Source organism: Staurois parvus, unplaced genomic scaffold (assembly GCF_062004578.1).
Source record: "Staurois parvus isolate SC_StPar_1 unplaced genomic scaffold, SC_StPar_1.0 ptg000307l, whole genome shotgun sequence".
Classification (NCBI taxonomy): Eukaryota; Metazoa; Chordata; class Amphibia; order Anura; family Ranidae; genus Staurois; species Staurois parvus.
The window spans coordinates 25,186-47,800 of NW_028318103.1; the positions used below are offsets into that span (position 1 = coordinate 25,186).

The following is a 22,615-nucleotide window of genomic DNA, read 5'->3' on the forward strand; positions in this document are numbered from 1 at the left end:
GATTATAACTTTTTGTCTATACATGAATTTTAGCCAATCCTCATGTGGCTATTACCAGCTGAGGGTGTTCTTTGCCTGCAACTGCATCTGCAGGACTTTACCGAAACGGACTATGGACTCTGGCGGAAACGCAATGTCACGCTTCTTCCTTTTGCCTCTCTGGCGGTCCCTCGGATGCTACAATTGGGACAGTTCCATCCCCTACAACTGGGACACTCCTTGGTATTACCTGGATACCTTTAAGTTTATCAAGTAGCTGGGGCTACAGGGAGTCAAGCCTGACTTGTGGAAACCAAAGACCATCTACAAGCTCATCAGAGCAAGTGACATTTTGTAGTCGGTTCCAGGCCTGCCTTCAGATACCTGCAAGGTGGTCTGGAGGAATGTTTCTTCAAAGATCCTCACCAACAGGCACAAGGACCTGGCATGGATGGCAATCCAAGGGGGGTTGCCTCTCAGGACATTTATGCATGCCAGGAACCTGAGCAGATACAGGCACTGCCCCTTCTGCATCATCCACGAGGAAACGGCTTAGCACGTTTTCTGGGAGTGCTCTTTTGCTCAGGACCCGTTGAGGGCCCTGGAACCCGAACTCCAGGACTTTGTGCCACAGACAGCCATCACACACTTTGGGGTGTTGAACAGACTTTTCTGTGGAACTTTTACCCTGGAAGACATTGACAGTGCCTGGCGGGTGCTATGTTGTTTTAAGGACGCTTTATGGTGCGCCAGGAAGCGCCTCATCCACCAGCGGGAGAGGATATCCATTGAGGACTGCCGCAGACTGATCCTTAGTCTGCTCAGAGACTATAACTTGATGGACTTTAAGGAGGAAGAGGATGTCTGAAGATCTCCCCTTCCCCCTACTCCCCCCTTGCGTGTCTTTGCCCCTTCAATAAAGCTTCGGGCCTGTGACCCCTTTTTTCCCTCTTCCCCCCCCCCCACACACCCGATGCTTATTGGAATTTGTACGTGTTTGGAAATTGCATGGTTTTGTATATTCTGGAAATGTTTTTATGCATACTATATTATTATGCGGTGGCACCCCTGGGGGTAACCTAGGGGGCCACAAACAGTCTCGGGGTAAGCGGCATTATGCATGACGTGATGGTCTGGGGATTCGTCCGCAACGCACATCACGTCAGGCATCATACCGCTGAGTGAATGTATTTATTGTTTGCCTGGAATTATATTGTAATGTGGTGTATTATGTGCTGCGTCGCAGTATAGGGTGAGATGTACCCCGATCACGAGTATCGTGTTTTTTTATATTTCTGTAAATAAAGTATATTTTTCAACAAAAAAAAACATGGTAAATAAGTTACAGGAATTTAGACCCCTATCAGAAGTTTACAATATTAAAAATTATTGTAGGCCCAAGAAGGTGAAACTTATTATAGGCCCAAAATAGCCATCACACATCTCACCCTCATCTCACCTCATCTCAACCTGATCTCATCTCACCCTGATCTGATCTCATCTCATTCTCACCCTCATCTCATTCTCACTCTCATCTCATCTCATGCTCACCCTCATCTCATTCTCACCCTCATCTCAATCTCATCTCATCTCACCCTCATCTCATTCTCACCCTCATCTCATTCTCACCCTCATCTCAATCTCATCTCATCTTACCCTGATCTCATCTCACCCTCATCTCATCTCACCCTCATCTCATCTCACCCTGATGTCATCTCATCTCATTATTACCCTCATCTCATCTCATTCTCACCCTCATCTCATTTTCATCCTGATCTCATCTCACCCTGATGGCATCTCATCTCATCTCACCCTGATGTCATCTCATCTCATCCCACCCTCTTCTCATCTCACCCTCATCTTACCTCATCTCATCCCACCCTCTTCTCATCTCATCTCACCCTCATCTCATCTCACCCTCATCTCACTCTGATGTCATCTCATCTCACCCTGATGTCATCTCATCTCATTCTTACCCTCATCTTATTCTCACCCTCATCTCATCTCATTCTCACCCTCATCTCATTCTCACCCTCATCTCATTCTCACCCTCATCTCATCTCATTCTCACCCTCATCTCATCTTATTCTCACCCTCATCTCATTCTCACCCTGATCTCATGTCACCCTGATGTCATCTCATCTCACCCTGATGTCATCTCATCTCACCCTCATCTCATCTCACCCTCATCTCACCCTCATCTCATCTTACCCTGATCTCATCTAATCTCACCCTGATGTCATCTCATCTCATTCTCACCCTCATCTCATTCTCACCCTCATCTCATCTCATTCTCACCCTCATCTCCTTCTCACCCTCATCTCATCTCATTCTCACCCTCATCTCATTCTCATCCTCACCCCATCTCATTCTCACCCTCATCTCATCTCACCCTCACCCTCATCTCATTCTCACCCTCATCTCATCTCATTCTCACCCTCATCTAATTCTCACCGTCATCTCATTCTCACCCTCATCTCATCTCATCTCACCCTCATCTCATCTCATCTCACCCTGATGTCATCTCATCTCACCCTGATGTCATCTCATCTCATCCTGAATTCACCTCACCCCATCTCATCTCATCTCACCCTCATCTCATCTAATCTCATCTCCTTTGGGCCCCACATCCACTCACTGGCTAAATCCTGCCGCCTCAGCCTTCGGAACATTTCCAAAATCCGCCCCTTCCTGACCAATGACACCACAAAACAACTTATCCATGCCTTGGTTATATCCCCCCTTGATTACTGTAACTCCCTCCTCACTGGCCTACCGTTACACAGGCTATCCCCCCTTCAGTCTATTATGAATGCTGCAGTCTCAACACCTTACCAATCGATCAGCGACTGCTGCCCCTCTCTGCCAATCCCTCCACTGGCTTCCACTAACCCAACATATAAAATTAAAAATACTAACCACAACATACAAAGCCATCCACAACACAACCCCTAGCTACATCACCCACCTCATCCACAGATACCGCCCAAATCGCCCACTCCGCTCCTCCCATGATATCGTCCTCTCTAGCTCCCTCATCACGTCCTCCCACGCTCGCCTCCAGGACTTCTCCAGAGCCTCTCCCATCCTCTGGAACTCCCTACCACAGCATGTCCGATCAGCCCCCACCTTGTCTGCCTTTAAGCAATCTTTGAAAACTCATTTCTCCAGGGAAGCCTACCCCACCTCCACCTAAGAACTATACTTGAATCACCTCCACCAGATCATCCACCACAGCTATCACCTTTTGTATCACCTCCCCCTTCCTTTAGATTGTAAGCTCCACGAGAAGGACCCTCCTATTCCTTCTGTACTGAAATGTATTGTAATTGTACTGTCTCCCGTTATATTGTAAAGCGCTGCGCAAACTGTTGGCGTTATATAAATCCTGTATAATAATAATAATCTCACCTTCATCTCATCTCACCTCATCTCATCTCATCTCATCTCATTCTCACCCTCATCTCATTCTCACCCTCATCTCATCTCATTCTCACCCTCACCCAAATCTCATTCTCACCCTCATCTCATTCTCACCCTCATCTCATTCTCACCCTCATTTTATCTCATCTAATCTCACCCTGATCTCTTCTACTCCCCATCAATTTCTGCCTATTCCTGTGTATAGTATATGGGGTGAAGGGGGTTCCCTGATCTCTCCTTCTCCCCGTATATCTCTATCTGCGACATGGTATATGGGATGTAGTGTGTACCCTGATCTCTTCTGCTCCCCATCAATTTCTGCTTATTCCTTTGCATAATATAAGAGGTGTATGGTGTATCCTGGTCTCTTCTGCTCCCCATCTCTCTCTATTTCTCTCCCTCTCTCTGCCCATCCATTGTGCATACTGTATAGAATGTAGGGTGTACCCTGGTCTGTTCTGCTCTCCATATCTCTCTTCATATCCCTGTGTATAGTATATGAGTTGTAGGGTGTATCCTGGTCTCTTCTGCTCCCCATATCTCTCTTCCTATGCCTGTGTATAGTATATGAAGTGTAGGGTGTATCCTGGTCTCTTCTACTCCCCATATCTCTCTGCCCATCCCTGTGTATAGTATATGAGGTGTGGGGTATATCCTGGTCTCTTCTGTTCCCTATCTCTCTCGCTCTCTGTCCACCCCTGTGCATGGTATATGGGATATAGGGTGTACCTTGGTCTCTTCTGCTCCCCATATCTCTATCTGCCCATCCCTGTGTATAGTATATGAGGTGTAGGGTGTACCCTGGTCTCTTCTGCTCCCCATATCTCTCTGCCCATCCCTGTGTATAGTATATGAGGTGTGGGGTATATCCTGGTCTCTTCTGTTCCCTATCTCTCTCGCTCTCTGCCCACCCCTGTGCATGGTATATGGGATATAGGGTGTACCCTAGTCTCTTCTGCTTCCCATATCTCTATCTGCCCATCCCTGTGTATAGTATATGAGGTGTAGTGTGTACCCTGGTCTCTTATGCTCCCCATATGTCTCTTCCTATCCCTGTGTATAGAATATGGAATGTAGTGTGTACCCTGGTCTCTTCTGCTCCCCATATCTCTCTTCCTATCCCTGTGTATAGTATATGAGGTGTAGGGTGTACCATGGTCTCTTCTGCTCCCCATATCTCTCTTCCTATCCCTGTGTATAGTATATGAGGTGTAGTGTGTACCCTGGTCTCTTCTGCTCCCCATATCTCTCTTCCTATCCCTGTGTATAGAATATGAGGTGCAGGGTGTACCTTGGTCTCTTCTGCTCCCCATATGTCTCTTCCTATCCCTGTGTATAGAATATGAGGTGAAAGGTGTACCCTGGTCTCTTCTGCTCCCCATATCTCTTCCTATCCCTGTGTATAGTATATGAGGTGTAGTGTGTACCCTGGTCTCTTCTGCTCCCCATATCTCTCTTCCTATCCCTGTGTATAGAATATGAGGTGTAGGGTGTACCTTGGTCTCTTCTGCTCCCCATATGTCTCTTCCTATCCCTGTGTATAGAATATGAGGTGAAAGGTGTACCCTGGTCTCTTCTGCTCCCCATATCTCTTCCTATCCCTGTGTATAGTATATGGGATGTAGGGTGTACCCTGGTCTCTTCTGCTCCCCATATCTCTCTTCCTATCCCTGTGTATAGTATATGAGGTGTAGTGTGTACCCTGGTCTCTTCTGCCCCCCATATCTCTCTTCCTATCCCTGTGTATAGAATATGAGGTGTATTGTGTACCCTGATCTCTTCGGCTCCCCATATATCTCTTCCTATCCCTATGTATAGTATAAGAGGTGTAGGGTGTATCCTGGTCTCTTCTACTCCCTTTCTCTCTCTCTCTGCTTACCCCTGTACATGGTATATAGGATATAGGGTGTACCCTGGTCTCTTCTGCTCCCCATATCTCTCTTCCTATCCCTGTGTATAGTATATGAGGTGTAGGGTGTACCCTGGTCTCTTCTGCTCCCCATATCTCTCTTCCTATCCGTATGTATAGTATAGGAGGTGTAGGGTGTACCCTGGTCTCTTTTGCTCCCCATATCTCTCTTCCTATTCCTGTGTATAGTATATGAGGTGTAGGGTGTACCATGGTCTCTTCTGCTCCCCATATCTCTCATCCTATCCCTGTGTATAGTACATGAGGTGTAGGGTGTATCCTGGTCTCTTCTGCTCCCCATATCTCTATCTGCCCATCCCTGTGTATAGTATATGGGATATAGTGTGTACCCTGATCTCTTCAGCTCCCCATATCTCTCTTCCTATCCCTGTGTATAGTATATGAGGTGTAGGGTGTATCCTGGTCTCTTCTGCTCCCCATATCTCTCTTCCTATCCCTTTGTGTAGTATATGAGGTGTAGAGTGTATCCTGGTCTCTTATGCTCCCTTTCTCGCTCTCGCTGCCCACCCCTGTGCATGGTATTTGGGATGTAGGGTGTACCCTGGTCTCTTCGGCTCCCCATATCTCTCTTCCTATCCCTGTGCATAGTATATGAGGTGTAGGGTGTATCCTGGTCTCTTATGCTCCCCATATCTCTCTTCCTATCCCTTTGTATAGTATATGAGGTGTAGGGTGTATCCTGGTCTCTTCTACTCCCTTTCTCTCTCTCTTTCTCTCTCTGCCTACCCCTGTGCATGGTATATAGGATATAGGGTGTATCCTGGTCTCTTCTGCTCCCTTTCTCTCTCTCTCCCTCTGCCCATCCCTGTGCATGGTATATGGGATATAGGGTGTACCCTAGTCTCTTATGCTCCCCATATCTCTCTTCCTATCCCTTTGTATAGTATATGAGGTGTAGGGTGTATCCTGGTCTCTTCTGCTCCCTTTCTCTCTCTCTCTGCCCACCCCTGTGCATGGTACATGGGATGTAGGGTGTACCCTGGATTCTTCTGCTCCCATCTCTATCTGCCCATCCCTGTGCATAGTATATGAGGTGTAGTGTGTACCTTGGTCTCTTCTGCTCCCCATCTCTCTCTTCCTATCCCTTTGTGTAGTATATGAGGTGTAGGGTGTATCCTGGTCTCTTCTGCTCCCTTTCTCTTTCTCTCTGCCCACCCCTGTGCATGGTACATGGGATGTAGGGTGTACCCTGGATTCTTCTGCTCCCATCTCTATCTGCCCATCCCTGTGCATAGTATATGAGGTGTAGTGTGTACCTTGGTCTCTTCTGCTCCCCATATCTCTCTTCCTATCCCTGTGTATAGTATATGAGGTGTAGGGTGTATCCTGGTCTATTCTGCTCCCCATATCTCTCTTCCTATCCCTTTGTGTAGTATATGAGGTGTAGGGTGTATCCTGGTCTCTTCGGCTCCCTTTCTCGCTCTCTCTGCCCACCCCTGTGCATGGTATATGGGATGTAGGGTGTACCCTGGATTCTTCTGCTCCCATCTCTATCTGCCCATCCCTGTGCATAGTATATGAGGTGTAGTGTGTACCCTGGTCTCCTGTCTACCCTTTTTCTCACTCCCCCTCCCACCTCCAGCTCTCCCTCCTTTCCTTCCCTCCCTCCCTCTCCTGCTGCCTCCGGAGCTGCTGCATTGCTACCTTGCAGACAGAGACTGTCAATGGAGCTGGAAAACATTGTGGCCAACACGGTTTTGCTGAAAGCCAGAGAAGGTAAGCGAGCCATCTGGAAGAGGATGGAGAAAGGAGGCGGCTGCTTGCTCCATCCTCCTTCATCCTACAGCATCATACATAAGCCCCCTTGGTCCTTTCTATGTATGTTCATAGCAGAGCCATGGCATGTTGTATGCGGGCTGTGTGTATGCACCTGTGACATGATGCTGTATTCCCAGACTGGAAGGACCATCCACACGTCCTGCATCCCTGAGTTCTGCTGCTGGCCTGATATTATGGGATCCATGGAGGGGATGTCCGCAGCCCCCTCTATACACAAGTGTGTGATGCTCGCTTTAACCCTTGCAGGGCTACATTTTGCTGTGATGATTCCAGGCCTGGTGGAATGTACACATTGAGCCTTGTGTGGGCATTGGTGGATGCTCAGCACCGGCACTACCCTGAGAACATGAGATTGACTCTCTCTGCTTCTCGCTTGCAATACAGGTCCGAATGTTGTCTTAGAGCCTGGGATTAGAATTTTAGGCCTGGAGGTCATTGACTATCTCATAGGTGTTTTGTGATTGCAGACGCTGTCACACACCCCCTTTTTTGAGATGCTGGGTGATGGTGGGGGGTCATTAGTGTTGGGATGACCATTTGACTGTCTTGACATTGTGTTCCAGCCTTACTAGAATAGTTTATTTGCATATTTTCATATTACATCATTCATATTGTGCATTCACGCCAGTCCCTGCCCTCAAGGAGCTTACAATCTAAGGCCCTTATCTAACATGCGTACATACTAGGGCCATCTTACACAGGCACTAATATACTTACCATCATGTCTCTGGAATGTGGGAGGAAACCAGAGTAGATGGGTAGGCAGGGGGAGGTAGGTAGAGGCCCCCTTAAGGCTGCATTCACACCTGAGTGACGTGATGTGCAACAGCCCATTGACTGCAATAGGTTGCCTGTCGTGCGACAAATGTGCCAAAGAAGCTCAAGTACCATGTTTTTAGCACTGAGCCAAGCATGCTTGGTGGATCACCTTTTTGCAGGTTTTGTTGAGCAGAAAACACAGGACAAATCACACAACTGTTACCCGCGTTTTAGGTTCCAAGAAGTAATGACACTGCAAGCGCAATGTGCCTTTTTGCGTGTTTTTTTCAAACATTTCCGAAAAAAGCAGGCAGAAACATGCGTTTATGGCCAAGTTTCCATGTCGCTCATGTGTAGATGGAGCCTGCGTGTTGCTTTTCCTATCTGATTGGGCATTCTGGGGATCCCTATATATGGTGGGTGGAGTTTAGATTTAAGGCTTCTGGCCAGAAGATAGAGAGAGAAGGGATCCTTTTTCAGGGTTCGTGCTTTCCCCTTTGAGGGAGGGGCTGAGGTTGGTTTCCATTTGGAGCTCACTAGAAGGAGAAGGGACACATGGATTTAAAGTGATTTTAAAGGATCATGTTTTATTTTTTTAAATAACAAACATGTCATACTTACCGGCTCTGTGCTCTAGTTTTGCACAGAACAACACCAAGCCTCCTCTTCTGGTTCCCCTGCCGGCGCTCCTGGCTTCCTCCTTCCTCCTGTTGTGTGCCCCCATAGCCAGCCACTTGCTATGGTGGCACTCGTGCATGCTTGCTCCTTTTCTGCCTCTGTGTGTCCATTGACACACAGAGCTCAGCTCAGCCCCCCCCCATTCCTCCTCATGGGCTGTGATTGACAGCAACGGGAGCCAATGGCTGCTGTCTCTGAGCCAGTGTGGAGGGGGAGAGTGGAAAGAGCCTCTGCTCTCATGCACAGCGCTTGATTGAGATAGGGCCCAGGTAGGTATTGGGGTAAGCTGGTGGGAGCTGCACGCAGAAGGTTTTTAAACTTGATGCAGAGAATTATTTAGGGTAAAAAAACCTTCAGACTTTATAACCACTTTAACAACAACAAAAAACTGGACTGGAGCACATTAGAAGAAGAGAGAAATTGGAGTATCCCCTTGTTCTCCCCTCCAAAAGATCTGCATGGCCTATGGGAGAGAGAGCATCCGGGAACAGAGAGGATAGGCATGCCCTCTGAACCGAAAGCTACAAGCTACCTCATGTTGTTCATTCATTTCAAGCCAATATTTGGACTGCTTAATTCATTCAGGAATTTTGTTTCCACAAGACGCTTCTGTTTGATAATCTAATGGGAAAAGCAGGGGCGGACTGACAACTCATGGGGCCCCCGGGCAATAGGGGATCATGGGGCCCCTGTGTCCTTGCCCAAACTCAAAAAAGCCTATAAAAAAGGTACCAGGGGCATCTCATGGGGCCCCCTACTGACCCCGGGCCCTCGGGCAGTGCCCGAGTCTCCAAATGGTCAGTCCACCCCTGGGGAGAAGTGTTCAGCATAGCCAATACCTAAGGTGTAGAGTGAGGGATGAGTTTACTGGTACAAACCTGGCCGTCCAGGTTCTGTAAACTTATATATATGAGTACTCCAGGAGAAGTAGGTGTAAGGACCAGGAGGATGAAAGTTCTTGGATGGTGGCCTCAGGCCACCATCCATACATGGACTGCATTGGTTTGGGCTGATCAGCCTGTGACACTCTGCCACGTGGCCACGGGTATGTAGAGGCTGGCATCTGGCTGCATGTGAAGGCCTTTTGGAATTGGGCCAGGCGCCACCCCTTATACCTGGAGAAAACCCCATGCAAATGAAGGGAGAACATGTAAACTCCATGCAGGTAGTATCCTGGTTGGGATTCAAACCATGAACCCCAGTTCTGCAAAGCATAAGTGCTAACCAATAAGCCACCAGGCTGCTCAGAGTAACTGATATGTATGTCTACTTTGGGATTTGTAAAGATTGCAGGTAGTGATTGGCAGATCTCCAAGTGTTTCTGAACTCCCATTATCTGTATCCAGAAACTATTATTTTTTGGCTACATAGTAGGATACAGTAATAACATGCTAACACGTTTCAGCCAAAGCCTTATTCATAACATGTTTGTACAGACACAACACAATCTATGTGTGAATGATTAAAACCAATTAAACCGCTCAATCTATTATGTAAATGACAGAGCAGTGGCTACAGTAACCAGACTCAATCATCATACAAATTTATCAGTAAAAATGATGTAATTATTAGTTTGTGACTTTACATAATCTAATAAACATCTTTAACCAAAATGGAGATATTTCAACACAAAATTGCTGCACTATCTTAGTAATGGTGTCACCCTCAATGTGATACATCACAGGAACTGGACAGACTGGAATTTCTAACCTATATGGAAACATTTATATAAGAAATGGCTGCACTTGCTTAATAATGATGTCCCTCTGTGTGATATATCACAAAACTAGACCGATCAGCATCCCTAATTAAAATGAAAAAATTTAAACAGAAAATTGCTGCGCTATCTCAATGATGGTGTCACATTCTACGTGACATATCACAATCATTGGACAACCAGCATTTCTGACCACAAGAGAGACCTCTAAATGAAAAATTGTGGCACTATTACAATAATGGTGTCACCCTCTGCATTGTTTATCACAAAAGCTGGTTACAGTGTTAAAATTCTTGGGATATGTCACAAAAACGGTTATATTTTATTGTAACAAAAAAATTGCTGCGCTATCTCAATGGTAGTGTCACCCTGTATGTGGCATATTACAAAAAACATTGTATTATGTTTGAAAAGTTACTGCGCTATCTCAATGATGGTGTTATCCTCTGCGTGATATATCACAAAATCTGGACAAACCAGCATTTCTGACCCGAATGGAAACATATAAATAAAAAAATTGCTGTGCTATCCCAATGATGTTGGCACACTGTGTTGTATATCACAAAAACTAGCCACGGTGTTAAAATTCCTTCAACAATTTTAAACAGAACGGAAACATATTTATTAGATTTTATTTAAACAAAAAAAAGTTGCTGCACTGTGTTCCCTATGGCTGGTACATGATCACATTTATTAGCTTGTTGTCTGACAGATCTATCACAAATGGTTCCTGATTCTGGTGGTATCCGAGTGTTTTTTTGTCTGGCATTAAAGATGTTAAAGCAGCCATTCATCCAGAGTTCTATGGAACCCTTGGGTTCCTTCAGGATTAGCTAGGGGTTCCTTGAGCTTTTGCTAACTGACCTCCCATATGATGGTGCCTTCAAAACTCCAGCTCCAACACCATGAAATGGCTGCAAGGGTGTCATTCTGGCCACCCCTTTAAAGGAGGGGTATGTAACACTCACCACCACCAATGTAAAGTGGTTTTTATAGAAAACATAGCAAACATGTCTATACTTACCTGCTCTGTGTAGTGGTTTTGTACAGAGTAGCCAGGATCTTCTTCTTCTCGGGTCCCCTGCAGGCTCTCCTGGCCCCTCCCTCCTGTTGGGTGCCCCCACAGCAAGCAGCTTGCTACGGGGGCACCTGCTTCTCCATGTGTCCATTCCCCTCTCTCTTCTCATTGGCTGTAATTGACGGCAGTGGGAGCCAATGGCTCCTGCTTCTGTCTCAGTCAATGAGAAAAGGGAGTCCCAGGATAGCCGAGACTCCAGTGCACATCGCTGAATCATGAGGGGGCTTAGGTGAGTATTAGGGGGGGCTGCTGCACAGAGAAGGTTTTTTTACCTTTATGCATAGAATGCATGAAAGGAAAAATACCTTGAACCTTTAGAACCACTTTAACACTGGCAATCCTACAATGGTCAGCTTTTAGTCTTTTTTGTAAAACCTTTATCTTAAAAGGAAAAAGAAACTGTTGATGTAACGGCTTAAAAAGTGCTAGCTGGAGTTTGGCTTTAATTTGTTAGTCACTTTTATAATGTTCATCTAAATCTACTAGTCCATGCAACACTAATATCTTCACAGGTTGACAATGCTGTCAAAACAAGATCAGTGTCTTTGAAGATCAACTAACCAAGGGTGGATTTGTTGCTCTTCCATAGATACAGTGGAGGACCATGTGTAGCCACCCTAACACAGAAAGTATGCTATTGGATGGATAGCTAGGTAAAATAAAGGGGAAAAAAATAAATAAAAGAAAACTGATACAGCCACCACATCTAAGGATTGGTAAGCTATGATATATACATTGTTTTGTTTTTGGGTTTACATACACTTTTAACATAGAGAACCGATCACAAACATCTAATTTTCTAACCTGTCTCCCAGCACCCTATTTCACAATTCATTTTCCATCAACTATCCCAGGGCAGGTGGTTGCACATTGTCATCTCAACGTCACTCAATCTCAACTTGTCCCCTATTCACCTGTAGGCTCTTTCTGCCCTACAAAACCAGCCAACTCCTGGGTGCTGAGGGCAAGGAGGGCCCTGACTACAAGCTAGGATTCCTTCTGGCATGTTAGGAACTGTTAACAGATTTTTCTCCAACATTAGAAATCTTCTTGTTCAACCCCTTTGCCATCATCTAACTGGCTAGAAGAAGACTCCTTCCTTACAGTATTTCAACCCAGAAATTCTAAAGAATTATCAAAATTCAATAACTATTTTTTCCTGGTAACACTCAGCTACACTACAGCAATCAAGACACCGTCTGTCTGAAGGCAGCTGGTCAACATGTTCATCAGACAGCATGCTGTAAGGTACAAAAAGCTGCCCCAACATTATCCTCAGGCTCTCTCTGGATCCATTGACCAGTATAAGACAGCATTATAATATATATATATATAATACATATATAACAATATATATGTGAAAATGTTTTTTTAAGGTTGTTGCAGCTGTCCTGATGTTCCTGTGCCCTCATTATTTCAGGATCAGCAGTAGATTCAGCACTACCAAGAGCTATAAAAGAGAGCAGGTTCTTCCACTGATAATCATTTTTGTGTTATCATAAAATCAGTCAGAGAACAGCTATGCCAAACCAGTAGACATTACAACTGAGCTGAAAGTAAGCCTGTCCAAATGGAAACAACAGCAAAAGGAGCACCAGATGGTTGCCTTAAGAAGCTGTAATCATTATTTGCAGATAATGTAACAATAGGATCATAAAAGGTATTAGTGCATTTCGAGGTCCAACAATCTCCCTTCACCAGGGCTTCAATAAAAATGACAATGCTTCTTTTAGAACTCTATTTGAAGACTCCTGGGAAATTCCAGATAGAAATAAAGCTCTGCCATTTCTGACTTAAATCTGAAATTGCAAAATCCAGAGTTGTCATCCTTAACCTGGCTTCAGTCACTTGTTTGAAATAAGCCTGCAGCCAGTGAAGAGTTTGTAGGCAGGTGCAGTATGCTTTCTCCATTGTAGGTGGCACTTGACCTGCTCGGTGCCACGGCCTGGAGAGGAAGCCAGGAGAAACCTTGTTTTCCTGGTCTCTGAAGGCAGTGTTCCATTTGGCTACGCTGCATTCAGGTGGCCCCTGGTAGCCATCATGGGTCAGAAGAGCCTTTATAAGACACTGCCCCCAGGTTTTGTAGTAGAGAAAGATCATACGCGTGTCAGGGAAAGTAATTAGCGGCAGGGAAAGGTTCCCGATGAATAGGGACATGCCATCCTGCATGGAAGTCTCTCCATTGGGACCAGACTGGCCTCTGAAGACAGATCTTACCTTCAGCATCTCTGCATTGTTTTACCTGATGAGTGCTGTCCCACTCAGGTTGTTTGTAGTTGAGCATACTCTTTTAATACATGTTATGAGTTATCTGCAACTGGGCTCTGTGTTACCACTGCCACCGCACCACGCTGCACCTACCCACACTTCCACAGTCGGCAGGATAAATCCCTTGCTATGGATGCAGGAGGATTGCGCTTCATCATGGCTCTGCTAGGATTGGCCTTAGCCCTGATACTGAAGTTTAACAGCTCAAATATCCCCTTGGCTGAATGGCAGGAGAGACTGGACAGTGCCATACTCTTTTTTCTCAAAGCGTCAATTGAACTTTAAAGCAAACCTATTTTTACTCTACGTCATGGAGTCTCCCTGATTGACAAGTTTGATTTAAGATATTGACTGGTAGTGCTGCTACCAATGTGGCTGGTAGCAGCACTGGCTATTAACTCCCTAGTGGATGACGCTGGGCAACAGGGATAACGCTGCCGGAGGAACAGTGGGCCACCGTAGAAAGATTGTGCCACACCTAGATGGATTGTTTGGGAAGATGTACGGTTTTGGAGCAAGGGGAAGATTCTTTGTCAGAAAACAACAGGACGATGAGAATCTCATTCACTATGTGGTAACCATACAGATCTTCTGGAGGCACCTGTAAAAGAGGGATGTGCGCAGCTGTGCCGACATCACTGATTTAGACCACATGCTGAAGGACCAGTTTAAAGCTGGCATAAGAGCTGATCCAGTCCCGAGAGCCGTGCAGGTGACAGTTATTGCAACCCATCATTTCCTTCCATGCTGCAGTGGTGGATGCAGTTGCAAGGGAGTAAGAATAGGCAGAAGCAACAATGACAGTGACTAAAAGGTATGAACCTGTGTACCTGAAGGAGTCTTGGCTCCTTCACTCCTGTCAGTCTTACAAACACACTGAGAGAGCAGGATGTGGCCTCCTTGACACAAGAGATGTCCTCCTTTAAATGGGACTCTCCCCAACCCCATAGAGGTGAGAATCCATTAAGCAGGGACCCCGTGGCATACTGGAAGTGCAGGCAATGTGGCTGCTATGGTCATATATCAAAGAACTGCGGTCTGAATTTAAAAAACAGAACAATTAGACCCCTATTGGCTGTCCCTCAGAGCGGCCAACAATTTACCCATCCTGGTTGAAGGCATCACCTGGGTGAGGATCCAAATTGAGGACCAGGTTGTGGGGTGGGTAGGAGTAGTGGTGGTCTACAGTCCAGTTACCCGGCAGTGCCTGTTTTGTTGGGTATGTATGTTCTGAAGTATTTGGACTTACCTCTTCAAATACGAACATTCTGGTTGGTGTGCCCGGGGTTGTAACGGTATAGCTTAGGATGCTCCAGGCCTATGAGGCTCAGCGGAGGGCAACCAAGAAGGAACCAGAACACGTAGGGGGGGTTCGTACACCCCCAAGCAAAAATGACTCTTGGTCCCACTACAAGAGGCGGTCTAGTCTCTCCCCGTCAGGGCCCACAAGAAGCTACAGGGGGCCACTGTTATGGTCGAACCCTGCAAGGACCCAGTGGCAACACGGAAGTGGCTGGTGGGCCAAACATTGTCCAAAGTCTACCGTGGAAAAGTCTTGGTGCAGTTTATCAATCTGGGAACCACACTGATTTCACTCCCCAGGCATGCCACCCAGGCTAACCTCATCCATGCATCTCCGAGGCTCAGCTAGGGGTAGAAACCATATGTGCCCCTCTACAAGCAGCCATGGTATCCTAGGATGAAGCTCAATACAAGCTACTACTGGAAAAGCTGGATAATACCTTTCAAGACTTTCCCCCGCCAGAACAGAGACTGCTCCACCAGCTACTGGAGAAGCTCTTGCTAGTAGTGTTTGCCACCAGTCCAGAGGATTACGGGTTCACTGAAGCCATTGACCACCGAATCCACACAGGGGATACACCACCCATCAGGGAGAGGCACCATCACATTCCCCCAGAACTGTGCCAGGAGGTCAAGGATTTGTCTGCAATATGCTACAGAGTGAGATGATCCAAGAAAGTCGCAGTCCTTGGGCTGCCTCTGTCATCCTAATACGAAAGAAGAAAGAAGGACGGCAGTCTGTGGTTTTGTGTGGACTGTTGCAAATTCAATGCTTGCACCCACAGGGATACCTACCTGCTGCTTTGGGTGGAGGAATCATTGATGGCCCTTGGAAAAGCAAAGTTCTTCTCCACTCTGGATCTAGCTAGCAGCTACTAGCTGTTCCCAGTTCGGGACCAAGGCCAAGAAAAGACCACCTTTATCACCACCTTAGGGCTGTTCGAGTTTAACCATTTGCCCTTCGGCCTCAGCAACTCCCCCAGCTCTTTCCAGTGCTTAATGGAAAGATGTCTCCGAGACTTTAACTTTGAGACTGTGCTAATCTAATTAGATGACATTATCATCTTCAAGATTTTTGAAGACCACAATAAACATCTGAACCAGGTGTTGGTGAAAAACACCAAAAGCACTAGGGGACATAAGTTGGAGCCCAAGTGGGTACGTACCCTGTACTGGGTGGTGGGGCAGATTTTCCCACCTACCCCTATCTATGACTTGGTCTCTGAGGGGTCCAATCCCAGGAAAAGGCAACTCCAGCAAAATATTCTGGGACCCTGTGTGCTAAGCGGTGACTGCTTCAGAAAGCCTGTTGATGGTCGGGAGGCATTCGACTCCAGAAATCTCTCACAAATGCAGGAGGCCCCTGCTGAATGGTTCCTGCCTCCCTTTGTGCTTGAGCCTCTGGCCTCCCATGACACAGAGACTGACGGCTCTGGTCCTGGGAGTCCATGAGACCCGGCAACCCCATTCAGTACAACAGACTGTACTAATACATCTGAGAACGCAACCTTGGACCTGGGTGAAGAGAAGACAGTAGACATCTGTGACCCCTTGCCACCTGCAGCTCCCAAGTCACTACCTGAAGATGAACCTTTGCCAAGTGACTCTGCTGAAAGCCAAGAGAATTGCCGACCTTTGCTGTCCAACCTGCAAGATATTCTGACTATTTTGTTTGAACTTGTTTTAATTGTTCTGCCTTAACCTTGCTATAATTTGCACTTGCTGTTGTTGTTCTTACCATATTGCGTTGCCGAGGACAGCATCTGTAAAAGAGGGAGGGAGTGTAGAGAGGTGCAGTCCGCTTTCTCCATTGTAGAGCTCGACTGGAGCAGTGTCACAGTCTGGAGAGGAAGTCAAGAGAAACCTGGTTTCAGTATGGTATTCTGGTCCCTGAAGGCAACGTTTTGGTTGGCTAGGTTGCATTCAGGCGACCCCTTGTGGGTCAGCAGAGCATTTATAAGTCCCTGCCCCCAAGTTTTGGCTCTCTTTTGTGAAGTGGTCAAAATAGGTAATGATAATCCCTCTGTCGTTGAAAGTGATTAGCGGCAGGGAAAGGTTCCCAACGAGTAGGGACATGCAATGCTGCACAGAAGCCCCCCCCCCGAATGGGACTGAACCAGCCAGGCCACATTCCACCATCTAAAGACAGACAGAGTGCCTCTTACCTGCTGCATCTCTACATTGAACTATGAGTTTTTCCTAATATGGCACGCTCTTACTTGGGTTGTTTGTAGCTGAGTACACTCTTCAATACAAGTTTTGAGTTATCTGCAACCGGACTCTGTGTCCTTACTGCCGCCACCTCACCACACTGATCCTAACCACAAGTTAGCACTCTTGATGTGCACATACTTGTTCTTTGTCAGCAGTGACCCAACAGTAAAAAGTAGAATAAGAGGAGCTTAAAGCATCTCCAAAACAAGTCAGAAATGGCAGCTCCCATATTTCCTATCCTGATTACTTCCTTTACAGATAAACTAAGGGGCCCATTTTTTATTGGACAGAAGTTTATCCCTTCTTTGCTCTAATCTGGACGGTTACTCCTTCACTTTGGGCCCCATTCATGAACTGTGGGCTGCAGTATGCTGCCTGCAGTGCCCAACTGAGTTTTCTTTGTGTAGCACTACCCCCCTAGGGATTGCTGATGAATTGGGTCCCCCTATAGTTTTTCACAGCCAGGCATTCAGCATTCTCCACACAAGCCTGCATTTGTAGTCAGAAACCAGTCCTTGAGCTTTTGTTTTGTATTTTATTGAGGGGATTAGATCTTGAATAGGGTAAGGAGGGGTATAGGATGCCCAAGGGAACCAATAACTGAGGAAAACTTCCTGAATTATTCACAAGCTTCTCCTTCTTCTGCAACACTGTTGGAATGCTAGCCAACATCTCCTAGTGGTACCACCCCAAACCCTAGATGAACTCCTCTTCACCCAGCAATCTTGAGATTGGGGGTGAGGAGATCTGGCTCCTATTCCTTTAAATGAAGTTAACAGTCACTAGTAGGGGGCTAATCTGGTTTCCCACCAGAGTGCTGCTTCCCTTATCCACGCAGGGGGTGCAGATGTACTCACTCAGATCCTGTCCTGTATCACTTGCGGGTTGGCTGCTGCTACCAGGCCTATCAGCTGGGCTGCTCCTTCCCTGCCATACAGGTGGTCCTTGCTCAGGGGGCCAGTGAACTCTAAGTTTTCCGCCTCTCCCACTCCAGGCTTGCAGGCTGGCCCCATCCCACTAGGCCTCCTGGCAGCCTTCCTCCTCCAGCCTCCCATCTTCCTACTTCTTCTTCCACCCAACTCTTCACACTCCTCTTCCTGAGCAGGCTCTAACACTTTTAAAAGACTCCAGCCCCTTGCCAACCTCTTGTTGGAGATTGGCTAGGATCCCTCAAAAGTGCAACCGACCACTCCTCAGATCCACCTACTGCTTCCAAGGCCCTCCTCCGAAAGTCTCAGAGCAGGGGGAAATTCCAGAGGCTGGCCTGCAGAGCCTCTCAGCCCTGACCATAATTTGACCCCATTGGGTATTACACCTGAGCTGCTAACCAGCTCCTGTCTAACCATTAGGATTCAGATCCCTCAAGCTAAACTAGGAGGGTGCTACATTTGCTTAATGCAGTAGAGAGAACTCCACCATTAAAGGAAAGTTGAACAAATTACTTTGATTTTTTTTTGTCCCTCTTCATTTGTTTTGCAAAATTTTAATTGATTTTTAATAAAAAAAAAATTTTTTTTAGCACAATTTATTAATTTGTTAAAGGTTTTTCTTTTTAATAACAATCATAATGTGGCATGTAGTTGCTGTATATTGCATAATACATGAAATGTTAGATAGCAGCACAGGATTTGAGCAATACTGAGACATATTTACTGTATATTCAAAATAACACAATACAGACCAAAGCCGGCTAAAGAAAATGGACATATAGTTGTGCATGGAATGGGTGGGGCAAAGCAAAACAAAAAGGGGAGGAGGGAAATGTGTAGGCCATATTCTCCTAATGCAGATTGATGAGATTTGGAGATATGAGGTATTGTGGTAAATGTCACGATTTAGAGATTTTTGGATAGGACAGAAGGGAAAGATGGAGGTACAGGGGTCAGAGGGGAATAATGCTGGCCAAAGCACAAAAAGCAACATAAAATAGAGGATCGTAAGAAAAAGGGGAGTTGGGTTGTTGGGGACTTGGTCTAGTTGCTTATCACAGTGAGAGTAATGAGTGGTCAAGGTTCAAATTATGATTGTACTCTAGCCATGTGGACCAAATTTTCTAGAATTTGGGATAAATGTTGGTTAGTATAGGAGTAAGTTTTTTGTGACTTGCCCCTCTTCATTTGATTTGGTGCTTCACTGGTTTCAAAACTACACTAAGCTCATTGTAAATACATGGCTGTGTCTTATACATGTGCTGCTTTTTTTTTGCCCGTGGGCCCATGGTAAAGCCCGACCTCATTTTTAAATGGACCCCTAAGTAAACATTCTTCATTTTGTACAGTTGCAATACATCCTGGATAGCATTGCTTTCTGTGTTCCCACAGGTGAACTTTCCCTTTTTTTCCAGTTTTGGTAACAGAGAGTCAAAGGCATGGGCGTTATTATTATTATTATTACTATTCAGGATTTATATAGCGCCACAGTTTGCTCAGCACTTTACAATATAAAGGGAGACAATACAGCAACAATACAGTTCAATACAAGAGGGTTAGGAGGGCCCTGCTCCTTGGAGCTTACAATCTAAGAGGGAGGGGCTGGTGGTACAAAAGGTAATAACTGTGGAGGATGAACTGGTAGAAGGTATAGAAGATTCCATTATTAGCTGAAGGCAGGATAGGTTTCCTAGAAGAGATAGGTTTTCAGAGATCACCTACAAGTGGGCAGAGTAGGCGATAGTCTGATAGATTGGGGTAGAGAGTTCCAGAGGATGGGAAGGCTCTGGAGAAGTCCTAGAGACGAGCATGGGAGGAGGAGAAAAGAGAGCTAGAGAGTAGGAGATCGTGGGAGGAGTGGAGAGGACAGTTTGGGTGATATTTGGAGACAAGATTGGTGATGTAATTTGGGGCAGAGTTATAAATGGCTTTATGTGTTATTGTTAATATTTAGAATTTTATTCATTGGGCAACGGGAAGCCAGTGGAGGGATTGGCAGAGAGGGATGGCAGATACAGAATGGTTATTAAGGTGAATGAGTCTGGCAGCAGCATTCATGATCGACTGAAGAGGGGATAACCTGCAATGAGGTAGGCCAATGAGGAGGGAGTTACAATAGTCAAGGCGAGAGATAACAAAAGAGTGAAAAAGTTGCTTAGTGAGTTTAGAGATTAAGAACGGGCGTATCTTGGAGATGTTGCGGAGGTGAAGTCTACAAGATTTGGACCGTGATTGGATTTGGGGCTGAAAGGACAGATGGGAGTCCAGGATTACACCTAGTACCCTGGCATGAGGGGAGGGAATGATGATTGTGTTATTGATCTTGATGGAGAAGTCAGGGGAGGGGGCACAGGCTGGAGGGAAGAGTATGAGCTCCATTTTGGAAACATTTAGTTTGAGAAAGTGAAGTGACATCCATGCCAATATGTCACTTAGTAGGTTAGTAATGTGAGAGGAGACTGAAGGGGTGAGGTGAGGGGTAGAAAGATAGATTTGTGTGTCATCAGCATAGAGATGGTACTGAAAGCCATGGGAGTTTATCAAGGGACCAAGGGAGGAGGTGTAGATGGAGAAGAGAAGGGGTCCAAGGACAGAACCTTGAGGGACCCCTACAGAAAGAGGCAGTGAAGAGGAGACAGAGTTATAGGTAATGCTGAAGGACCGTTGTGATAGGTAGGAGGAGAACCAGGAGAGAGCAGAGTCTCAGAGGCCAAGAGAGTGGAGTTTATTGAGGAGGAGGGCGTTGATGGGTAATTCCTTCCTTGGGTACACAGATAGCAACATTAACTTTTTTTCAGCAAAGTGGGAAAGTTAGAAGCACTGCCAGGTTTTTAGTTCTGTGTCCTACTTGGGTGGATTTAAGGGAAGAAATTAAAGTACATACTGTATATAATGATCGCCAGCAGATATTATTGTATCCTGATAAAAAAAAATAAAGTTTAAATTCTATCTCCTGTGCAGGACCAGAAAGCTCAGTAGTCCCTCCTACCTGTCACAGTTAGAGTTGATGGTTGATGTACGACCCTTTCACAGGCAGATAAGGAATGTCCTGACCTAAATGAATAAAGGGGCACTCTAAATATGAACTCCAGCAGATTTGAAAAAAAAAACACAAACAAATTTTAATGCAGTTCTGTATTCTTCCAAGTAATATTGAATATCTTTTTAAATGCACCCACTGCAAGTACCTGAATTTGTCTTTATAGTATTCTGAACCAAATGGACATGTAGAGTTGTTTTTGTGTATTACTTGCTAAGCCATTTTGTGGGTGGGGCCATGCACTAGGGGTACCTCTGGCTGAGTGTGCGTTCATCAATGCCTGGGACTAGGCGGGAACTGCGGTCATGTGCATAGTCTACCATTAAGAAAGTCTTCCGACTTAGAGATGAACTGACTCTGCAAGTAGTATAAAGCCATATCTCTCTCTACCATTGATCTACTCCCAGTGTGTTTCTCCACCAGCCAGCGTACCTCCGCTACCTCAGTCCCAGTAATGGAATGAAAAGCCGCTGGACACAAAGCATGGGTCTCATGCATGCCCTGTGTTAACTCCTTCCATTCCATACCTATTAGTCAGAGTAGGGATCTCCATAAAGCTGGTCTACTCCCAGTTGCTATGGGAGATGGACCACTAGGGAGAGAGCCCATCTGGCACCCCCTCACTACCAGATGATATCCCACCTTCCCCTGGTGCCACACCTCAACTGGTTGCCTGTGACTTGACTTGGTTGTCATTAGCAACAACCTTGTTCTTCATCAAAGTGCAGCTTACTTGTACTGTAGTACCGTATACTTCATAGCCCTTAGTGCTGTTACAGACCCGGGTTCTTTGTATACTCCGTCCCCTTTATGCACCCCTTTTTGAATAACTTCAGAACAGACTCAGGAGAAAGTTGGCAGTCTTTACTCCTCTTCTTTAGTGCAAACATGATACAGGATGAATGACGAACAGTTCCTTTCATCCCTGTCTAACTACAAAATCAAAAACGAATTCTCCTGCGCTGTAGGACCCAGACAGGTGGCGAATGGATGGAACCAGACCTGGAAAAATCGACCACCAATGCATGTAGGGTTGTGTGGCTCCAAACAAGGCTGGAGAAGCACGACCAATACTGCAGAACAAAATGAAAACGAGACGCGCACCAAACTTGCGCATTACCTCAATAACCAAAATTTATTAATTATAAAAATAGACTCACAAACAGCTCAGACCTAGCTCTGATGAAGAAGGGACACCCTTCGAAACGCGTCAGCTGTACTGAATATCCATCCCCTTGATGGGATTCGCGCTGTCTTCAAATCCCTTTGAGGACTTACATGCCTGATTTTATTCGCTGTTTGTGAGTATATTTTTATAATTAATAAATTTTGGTTATTGAGGTAATGCGCAAGGTTGGTGCGCTTCTCGTTTTCATTTTGTTCTAACTACAAAATCAGCCCACGCATATGTTACAATTGGGTTACAGTCCATGTATGGTTGGCGAGTCGTTTATTGGAGGCATGGTCCATGGCTGTTGGCATCCTGGGAGTCTACATATAGGTGATACTCTCTGATCAG

The 22,615-nt window shown here is 45.9% G+C and overlaps 1 protein-coding gene and 1 long non-coding RNA gene across 2 annotated transcripts in view; one reads left to right on the forward strand and one right to left on the reverse strand.

Moving 5' to 3' along the window:
* Window positions 1-16,942, reverse strand: part of LOC149457676 (uncharacterized) — a 29,280-nt gene extending 12,338 nt beyond the window's left edge. Inside the window, exon 1 of the long non-coding RNA XR_016313592.1 lies at window positions 16,652-16,942. This is a non-coding gene — a long non-coding RNA (uncharacterized LOC149457676). The remainder of the gene's footprint in view (window positions 1-16,651) is intronic.
* The window catches only part of GRK5 (G protein-coupled receptor kinase 5), a 46,191-nt gene continuing 30,466 nt past the window's right edge, over window positions 6,891-22,615 (forward strand). The window contains exon 1 of the mRNA XM_089683356.1: window positions 6,891-7,048. Coding sequence (XP_089539482.1) covers window positions 6,997-7,048 — 52 coding nt within the window. The 5' untranslated portion in view covers window positions 6,891-6,996. The remainder of the gene's footprint in view (window positions 7,049-22,615) is intronic.